Source organism: Serinus canaria, chromosome 12 (genome assembly GCF_022539315.1).
Source record: "Serinus canaria isolate serCan28SL12 chromosome 12, serCan2020, whole genome shotgun sequence".
In the NCBI taxonomy this organism is placed as follows: Eukaryota; Metazoa; Chordata; class Aves; order Passeriformes; family Fringillidae; genus Serinus; species Serinus canaria.
In genome coordinates this window covers 1736021-1745260 of record NC_066326.1, presented here as the reverse complement: position 1 = coordinate 1745260, position 9240 = coordinate 1736021, and the positions used below count along the sequence as shown (strand labels likewise).

The following is a 9240-nucleotide window of genomic DNA, read 5'->3' as shown; positions in this document are numbered from 1 at the left end:
ATGGATTATTCCTGGGGAGCCAGAGTTTGATTTTGGGTATGTTGGGTTATGGAATGACATCTTGGCCAGGCATTTTGGTTCTCCCAAAATGTAGCAAGCCACAGACAATGGGACAAATATTCTTTACAGCACACATTTACGCCTGCACAAATTACTGGCATCAGGCTTTCTTTGCTGCTTCAGGAAACATCCTTTCATTTACCTGATGAGACTAGTAAATACTCTAATATTAACTTTTCTCTATGTTTAGAAGTAAAAATTCATTATGCTCACAGCCTTGAAAATAAAAAACAATTTTGGGAAAGAAGCTTCATTAGTTTCACTGCTGAGAGCATTCACTCTTTTTTCCCTTAAAAAAAGCAATGACTTCAGTACATTATTTTTTTAAAAAATCTTTTAAAAGCCTCATGTTTTGCAAGTGCTTAGCCTTCACATCTACTTGAATAATGTCAGTGTGTTGGTTTCAGGCATTATTATAACTACAACTGCTGACTCTCCCATGGGTTTATTTAAACTGGGTTTGGCTACCTGTGGATTTTTATTTTTAATTTGGATTTTTATTTTTAATTTTAACTTTTTTTTTAATTTAAAGTTAAGGGATCTGATTTTCTTTTCCCTATGCTTTCAGAAAGATCCTACAGATTTTTTTTTTTCTGCCTAAAAGTTTGCAGGTATTAGATCTTACATTTTCTGTGCAGCACATTACTGAACTGAAACTGGATATAAAATGTTACTGTAATTCAGATGAGTCCTCAATTATTATCCTGTTCTTTTCAGTTTGTTTGTCTTTTTCTTGCTTTGTTTTCCAAAATGCTGTTTGTCTTTTTCTTGCTGCCAGACGAAGATTGACAGCACAGCTTTTGGAAGCTGAATTTCTGCAGCTGTGTAAGACCACAGCCCCTGAGAACAAACTGCATCTGATACCCTGCTTCATGGGAGAAATTGCTGAAAAGAGAATCAAAATAGGTGCATGCAAGATGCTAACTAGAAGGCTACAGGAGGATTGTGCTCCTCACAAAAATGGATATGGTAAGTTTTCAGGGCAAAGTTTTGATTATGTTTTGGTTATATAAGTGATAAGCCGAGGGTAGAGGGGATATTCCCTTTGTGCATTGAATATATTCCTTTTAGAAGGACAGTAGAAATGCAAAGCACAAAACCCAGCCTCCTAAAAATAATGATTTTCTCCCTTACAGCTGGTGTGTCCCAATACCTCACAAGCAACACAGCAGCAGATTCCAGGTGCTTTTCCCAGTGCACACTGACTGGAGAAAGCAGGACCCTTCAAAGCAAGCACAAGGCAGCCCCAATGCACACCAGCCACCCTGGGAGGTTACCTGGGCAGCTCAGAGTCCTGCCAAGAGCTGGGCCTGCCTGTTCCCCTGTCCCCTGGGTGCTCTCCCTGTGGGTTTCTTTTATAACTGCTGCCTTCCAAGTCCCAACGGGGCTGGGACCTCAGAAGGGATGGCAGAAGACAAGTGAGATAAGCACGTCTTGAAAAAGGGAACTGGGGATTTAACCACGGGGTGGAAGGCTGCAGACAGGCACAGTCCAGCCCAGAAATGGGGTTATTTTATTTATACACTATGGTCTGAGAGTTCTCTGATGACTTTTCAAGAGCAGGAATGTGATGACTGACTGCAAAGAAATAACCTGCAGCCACACTGCTGATATCCCAATGTGTTCTTCCCCTAGAAAATCAAACCCAGACATTGCTGGAAATCTGTCCATGTTTTGTCCAGTTTTTCTTATGCCATCTCGTCCAAAGCTCTGGCCACATAGCCACACAGCACTTTGGGAAGTTTCCAGTGCCAAAACCAGCTTCCTAATACTGTGCTGAGAGCTTTGAGCTGAGATCTGTTGGTTGGATAATTTCTGCATGGCCAGAGGAGCTGTGGAGGCCCCGTCCCTGGAAGTGTTCAGGGTTGGATGGGGCTCGTGTCCCTGCCCATGGCAGGTGGTTGGCACAAGGTGAGCTTTAAGGTTCCTTCCAGCCCAACCCATTCCATGACTCTGTGATGGTATTGCAGGCTCACAAACGGGAGAGGGAACAGAATCAACCCAGGGAAGACCCTGCAGGAAGTGGGGCTGCATGTGATGGAGTTCTAGGAAGGATGAGAAGAAGGCTAACGATTCATCCTCATTAACAACCTGGCATCCAAGTTATTAATGTGCAGGTGACACAAGCTTGGAGAGGCAAGTGCTTTGGGGCTCAGGACACAATTAAAGCTCCTGCCAAATTAGTGAAAATGGGTGTAATTCAATGTGGGCAGGATCTCAACTGCATTAAGACATTTCCAAGTGCACATTAATAGCTGTAAATAATCAGTTATCACTCATATCACTGATATCTGCTCCACAGAACAGGATGGGGTTTTGGGTCAGGAGGAATCCCCATCCCTGGGGCGATTTAAAGCTGTGTGGATGTGGCACTTGGGGACAGGGTTTGGTGGCAAGCCTGGCAGTGCTGGGGAGCAGCTGGACTTGATGATCTCAGAGGGCTTTTCCAAAATGAAGCCTTTGTGATTTCAGTGATTCAAACATTTAAATGCTACCAATTCCTTCTCATCGGGGGATGAAGAAACTCATCAGTTCCATCCCAGTTATTCTGCCATTACCAAACTGTATTTTCCCTGCTGCTGAACCTTGTTTTCCCATTGTAAGTCCTTTTCTCTAAACCGAGACAAAGCCACAGTAAATATTTTATATCTTTTATTGAGTGCTGTGTCCAGTTCTGGCCCCTCAGTTTGGGGAGGATGTTAAGATGTTTCAGCACGTCCAGAGGAGGCAATGAGGCTGGAGAGGGGCTGGGAACACAAACCCTGTGAGGAACCCCTGAGGTAGCTGGGGGTGCTCAGCCTGGAGAAAAGGAGACTCAGGGGTGACCTTATTATCTGACTTACACCTTTCAACTCCCTGCAAGGTGCCTGTGCTCAGCTGGGGCTGGGCTCTTCTCCAGCAGCACTGACACAACCAGGGCACACAGCCTCAAGCCGCACCAAGGGAAATATAGGTTGGATATTAGGAAAAAGTTTTTTACAGAAAAGGTGATAAAGTTCTGGCATGGCTGCCCGGGGAGGTGGTGGAGTCCCCATCCCTGGGGGTGTTTAACGAAGCCTGGACGTGGCACTGGGTGCCAGGGTTTAGTTGGGCTGCTGGGGCTGGGTTGGACTCGATAATCTTGAAGGTCTAATCCAAATCAATGATTCCGTCAGGATTTCTATGAATCTCTCCCGGCTGAGCACAGCCCGGCCGAACCCGCTGAGGGAGCAGGGGCGGAGCGGGGCCCAGCCCGGCCCCGGGGCGGTGCCGATCCCCCAGGCCGGCCCCGGGGCGGTGCCGATCCCCCAGCCCGGCCCCGGGGCGGTGCCGATCCCCCAGCCCGGCCCCGGGGCGGTGCCGATGCCGGAGCCACCTCAGGGCGGTGCCGATCCCCCAGCCCGGCCCCGGGGCGGTGCCGATGCCCGAGCCCGGCCCCGGGGCGGTGCCCATGCCGGAGCCACCTCAGGGCGGTGCCCATGCCCCAGCCCGGCCCCGGGGCGGTGCCCATGCCGGAGCCACTCCAGGGCGGTGCCCATGCCCCAGCCCGGCCCCGGGGCGGTGCCCATGCCCCAGCCCGGCCCCGGGGCGGTGCCCATGCCCCAGCCCGGCGCCGCTCTGAGCTCATCGCCCGGCGCCGCCGCTCCGGCAGCTGGGCCCCGGTGAGTGAGGGCGGCGCGGCGGAGCGGCCGTGCCGCGGATGTGGGCTGAGCTCTGGGCTGTGCCCCGCAGGGCCGGGCTGCGGCTGCTGCGGCGGCGGCACGGCGGGAGCGGCTCCGGCTCCGGCAGCGGCACCATGAGGCTGCAGGCGCCGCAGTTCCAGGCGCTCTTCACGCCGGGGCTGCGCAGCGTGGCCGGTGAGTGCGGGGGAGCCCCGAAAATGTTCCTGAGCGCAGCCCCGGGTGGTTCGGGTTGGGAGGGACCTTAAAGCCCATCCCTGCCATGGCAGGGACACCTCCCACTGTCCCAGGCTGCTCCAAATCAGCCCCAGTGCCCAGCCTGGCCTTGGGCACTGCCAGGGTGCTCTGGGAATTCCAGGCCAGTCCCTCCCCACTCTCACAGGGAAACCTCACTCCCGAACCCGCCCTCCCTCACCTTATTGCCTTTCTCCCTTGCTCTGTCACTCCATGCCCTGGTAAAAAGGGCGTTTTTCTGCTCCCAGAGCCTTCTCCAGGCCGAACACGCTCAGCCAGTCTGCAGGGACAGGTCAGAGCTCGTTTTTCCCTTTGTAGGCCGATTCCATGATGCTCTGTTGTTCCTGGAGAAATTTTGGCTCATGGCTCTCTGCTCTCTGCTGTAAATTATCTGAATTCTTTTCCCTTGTCAGCCTCTGACTGTTCAAAATGATCCCCAGCCCAGAGTGCCCAGGGCCTATTAGAGACCTGCCAATAGTTAAGTTTCCAGAAAAGCTTCAGAAAAATAAATCAGAATGACAGGGAAAATACCTGTGGGTGCTCAGCTGTGCCATGAATTAGTGCATTTTGCATGAAGCTGTGAGTTATTAGCTGCTTCCTGCACATTTGAGTGTTTATTCCTACGTCTATGATCTTAATTTTGTGAGAAGGCAGGTTATGGCTGATTGTGCCCTGGGTTTATTGCTGTTTGGTTTTCCTTCCCTTCCCAGAACTGTTTGAGAAGAAGAACTATGAGCTGAGAATAGCAGGAGGGGCCGTGAGGGATTTGCTGAGCGGAGTGACACCACAGGACATCGATTTTGCCACCACAGCCACACCAGCAGAGATGAAGGAAATGTTCACAGCTGCCGGGGTTCGTCTGATCAATAACAAAGGGGAAAAACACGGAACCATCACCGCCAGGGTTGGTTTAGATCTTTTCTACCTGTCTGTGGATGTCCAGTAGAAAATTTGCTTCTTATTTGTTAAAGTGTCACAGCAAGAGTTTAAATGAGACCCTGGTTTAAAGCCTGGTGTGATTTTTTTGACTATTCATTGTAGAATTCAAGTAATTACCATATTTGAATGCATGGAACCCATTCATGCTGCTGTGTCATCACCAGAAAAAATAATCTCATCTGCCAATCCACACATGATCCTAATGTTTCCTGCTCCTGATTTCCTCTACCTTGCTCTTAGTCCATCTTCTGCAGGAAAATTTCTGCATGCTCTGTAGAAAATAAATAATGTCAGGATTATTTGCAGAAGTTCCTATTGGTCGACTCTGTATGATAACCCTGCACACTTTGCTGGACACAAGCACAGGGCTGAAAAACTGATTTTCATTTTATTTAATGTCATGTCCTTTCCTGTGGTGGTTGTGTTGAAGTAACGGTGTCTGTGGGATTTGCAGCTCCACGAGGAGAATTTTGAGATTACCACTCTCCGCATAGATGTGGTGACGGACGGGCGGCACGCCGAGGTGGAGTTCACCACGGACTGGCACAAGGATGCTGAGAGGAGGGACCTCACCATCAACTCCATGTTCCTAGGTACATTTGGAAAACACTGGTGTGCATGAAGCACTGGATTTGAGTTTTGCCAGCGAGTTCTGTCTGTGTCAGAGGCCTGTAAATACACGAGGTGATCGGACAGACCAGCTCAAATCACACAGGTTCTCATTTCCAACTGAGAGGGGGTCACTGTGTCAGCCACACTGGTAAATGGATATTCTGGTTTTTCTTTGTTTTCTAGGTTTGGATGGGACACTCTATGATTTCTTTAATGGCTATGAAGACTTGAAAAACAAGAAAATCAGATTTGTGGGCAAGGCAGCTGAGAGAATACAAGAAGATTATTTAAGAATCCTGAGATACTTCAGGTAAGAGGTTTTGCCTCTCCTTGATAAATAAACTGCATAAAATTTCAAAAACATGCAAAAAGATACCAGTGATGTAAAAAGAGTTGGAGTTGTCATATTTCCTTTCCAACAAAAGTTATTTTATGATTGTAAGTGAAATAAGTTGTATAATTGTAAGAATTATTTTTAATTGTTTTTTATTTGTTTTTAATTATTCTTATAATTGTAAGTTTGCTAATCTAACATCCAAGGGTTTTATTTGGCAGATTTTATGGAAGAATTGCAGAGAAACCTGGAGATCATGAACCTATTACACTGCAAGCAATTAAAGAAAATGCCAAAGGCTTGGCTGGAATATCAGGAGAAAGGATTTGGGTGGAACTGAAAAAAATTCTTCTTGGAAACCATGTCAATCATTTGGTTCAGCTTATGTATGAGCTGGATATTGCCCAGTACATTGGTAAAGTGAAAAAGTTTGATTTCCTACTCCTGTATCTCATACAGACAGAATTTTCTAGCAAATTGAGATCAAACTTGGGTTTACACAGAAATCAGATTTTAGTCTTATGCTGTGCTAACACCCACTTTTCTTACTAACACTTTTTGCACTTTTTGTGTGTTTTTAGGGCTACCACTTGCTGGGAATTTAGAAGAATTTGCCAGAGTCAGTAAAAACATCCAGAATCTGTCTCCAAAACCCATGACTGTCCTGACATCCTTGTTCAAGGGGAAGGATGATGTCACAAACCTGGACCTGAGGCTGAAAATCTCCAAGGAAGAAAAAAACCTTGGCCTTTTCTTGGTGAAGCACAGGCAGGAGTTAACCAAAGGCTCAGGGCCAGAACCACTCAGACCATACCAGGACTTCCTGATGGATGTGAGTGGAGTTCAGATTGCTCCACTGGGGCTTCCCAGGGAGCTGAATTCATTGCAGGACATTTCTCAAAAGCAAACCTGCTGTGTTTTAGCAGCTCTGAGCACCCTGTGCTCTGCAGCAGTTTTTGGGCTGATTTAAAAGTCAGTCAGGCTGGAAAATGTCACTGGCAGTTTGCTGTGCTGTCCTGCTGAAATATGGAACAGGAGCTGCACCTCAAGGAGAATTTGGCTTTTTTCTGTATAATTCAGCTCTGAATGGTGAATGGAAAATCAGTGCAATTCCTGGTGTTCTTCCCAAGGCAATTTTTAGGTGATTTTGAGGTGAATTTTTAGGTGATTTTGGGGGTTTTTTGGATGATTTTTTGGTGTAATTTTGGGGCGATTTTATGGTTGATTTTTGGGATTTTTATGGTGGGTTTTGGAGTGATTTTGGGGAATTTTACAGCTATTTTGAGGCAATTTTTAGGTGATTTTTGGGCAATTTTTTGCGTGATTTTTGGGGGTGGTTTTGGGGATTTTTACAGCAATTTTGAGATTATTTTTAGGTGATTTTGAGGTTAATTTTTATGTTATTTTGGGGATTTTTTGGCATGATTTTTGGGGCAATTTTGGGTATTTTTGGGGCAATTTTGGGGTGATTTTTGGGATTTTTATGGTGATTTTTTTTGACTGATGTTGGGTGACATTCCTTAGGCAACCTGGGGTGTTCTTCCACAGCACAGTGAGGTCACTTCCACCTGAATTCTGCTGATCCTGAGGGCAAGAACCAGGTCTGTCTCCCTCAGGGAAGGTGATGGATCGGGATCACAGCTATGGCCTGGCATTCAGGGAGTCTCCAAGGATCTCCCAGAGCCTGCAAAGCTCAGTTTTAACACCTGTGAGGCAGGAGAGAGCCTTGCTCCCATAGTCCCAGCCTAACAAGGATAATGGGATAGCACAATGCTGAGCACACCTGGAGCTGTCCTGCTGTTCATACTGAAGCCTCTCTTTTTCCTTTTTCCTCCTAGTCTAGGGAAGCCAACACCAACTCCAGGATCTTTGAGCTCCTGAAGTACCAAGGAGAGGAGCAGCTTTTGAAGGAGATGCAGGAATGGACTGTGCCCTCCTTCCCTGTCAGTGGCCACGACCTCAGGAAGATGGGGGTGTCCTCTGGGAAGGAGATTGGGACAGCACTGCAGCAGCTGAGGGATGAGTGGAAAAAGAGTGGCTACCACATGGATAAAGAGGAACTGCTGAGCTGCCTGAAGAAGCTGTAAAAGGAATAATGACAGAACTGTTTGTGCCCTGAGCCAAGTGGAACTGAGCTCCCAGGAACCTGAGCCTCTCCCAGCGTTTGTCACATGGAACAATTTCATGAGTGATTCCTAACTTCTGCAAGGAGAGGTTCCATTTTGTAATAATGGAAAACATTGTTTGCCAAATCCCACCTTCTCAACCTCTCTTTGCTGTTCCTAGAGATAAATATTTTCTATTTTATCATGACTTAGGGCATGAGAGGTGATGGCAAGATTTTTCTCTTTATGACTTTCTGTATCAAAAAAAAAAACCCAACCAAAATCCCCCTAAAAAGGTTGCTTGCATCCTATAGATAAAATCATGGAGGGGGTTTTATGTGCCTAGGAAAATGTGTGGAAATAATGGGCTCTACCTTAACTCTTTTTGTACTTAAACCTGGATAAAGATGGCAATAGTCACTCCAGCAGCTCCCAACAGCCTTGCCATGGACAACCACGACTTTTTTTATTTGCCAGAATTCCAGAATTAGTTTTAGGTTAAAAGGATGACTTGGCTGAGTGAATATCATGAATTTTCAGTAGTTTTTCAGTAACATCACTGAGTAAAAACTAAATCCACAGCAAGCTGGTGAAGGGTCTAGATTTTATTTTCAACTTCAGGTGTGAGACAAACTATTAATGTTAATTACCATGAACAAGGGGAGATCCAGCTCCTTGTTTGGGAATGGGGGGATTTGGGGCAGAGCTATTCCTGGGCTTTATCAATGTCTTCCTGTCCCTGGGGTTTTTGGTGTGCTGTTAAAAAGTCTCTGGGAGCAGCTCTTGTGTGTATAAATCTTGTTGTAGGTTGAAATTTCCTACAGAACCATGGTAACAAATAAAATCCTTTGGATTTCATTTTCCTTGGATACCATTTTGCAACACTAGATGGCAACAATGGAGCAATGCTGGAAAAAATCAGCACTTGGGGCTTTCACACAACTGATTTTCCTGGGATGTCTGGTCCTTTGAATAAATCATCCTGAAGGTGCCAGGGAAGAGGGAAGGTGCTGTTTGTTAGTAAGGTAAATCTCACAAGAACAGGATGGTGCTTAATTTAACGAGGTGATTAAATTGAAACCTCCTTTGTGTAATTTTTACTGAAATCTTGGAGGGAGAGTGACAAAACTCAGGGCTGTAGAGTCCTTTCAGGATTTCCCCAAAGTGCAGCTTTAGGGCAATGGCTGTGGAGGTGGGAAATATTTACATTTTTACCCCACACTGCTGTCAGGGTCCAACTCCCCTCAGAGAGAGGATTTTTAAGGAGAAAAGCTTGAAATTTATGATCTTGGCATTG

At 46.6% G+C, this 9240-nt stretch overlaps 1 protein-coding gene across 1 annotated transcript; it reads left to right on the top strand.

Annotated features, from left to right (window-relative positions):
- Positions 1 to 3648: 3648 nt before the first annotated feature.
- Positions 3649 to 8801, top strand: TRNT1 (tRNA nucleotidyl transferase 1). The gene is made up of 7 exons (XM_009098815.4): positions 3649 to 3896; positions 4664 to 4857; positions 5347 to 5485; positions 5688 to 5814; positions 6060 to 6253; positions 6420 to 6670; positions 7677 to 8801. The coding sequence occupies exons 1-7, from the start codon at positions 3740 to 3742 to the stop codon at positions 7923 to 7925; spliced, it is 1311 nt and encodes a 436-aa protein (XP_009097063.3). The 5' UTR covers positions 3649 to 3739; the 3' UTR covers positions 7926 to 8801.
- Positions 8802 to 9240: the final 439 nt, after the last annotated feature.

Bases quoted from the DNA above. Each gene is read 5' to 3' on its own strand.
- TRNT1 (XM_009098815.4), top strand. From the start codon at position 3,740: ATGTGGGCTGAGCTCTGGGCTGTGCCCCGCAGGGCCGGGCTGCGGCTG. The intron at 5,815-6,059 runs GTAAGAGGTTTT...TTTATTTGGCAG, and splicing joins AGAATCCTGAGATACTTCAG to ATTTTATGGAAGAATTGCAG. The intron at 6,254-6,419 runs GTAAAGTGAAAA...GTGTGTTTTTAG, and splicing joins GGATATTGCCCAGTACATTG to GGCTACCACTTGCTGGGAAT.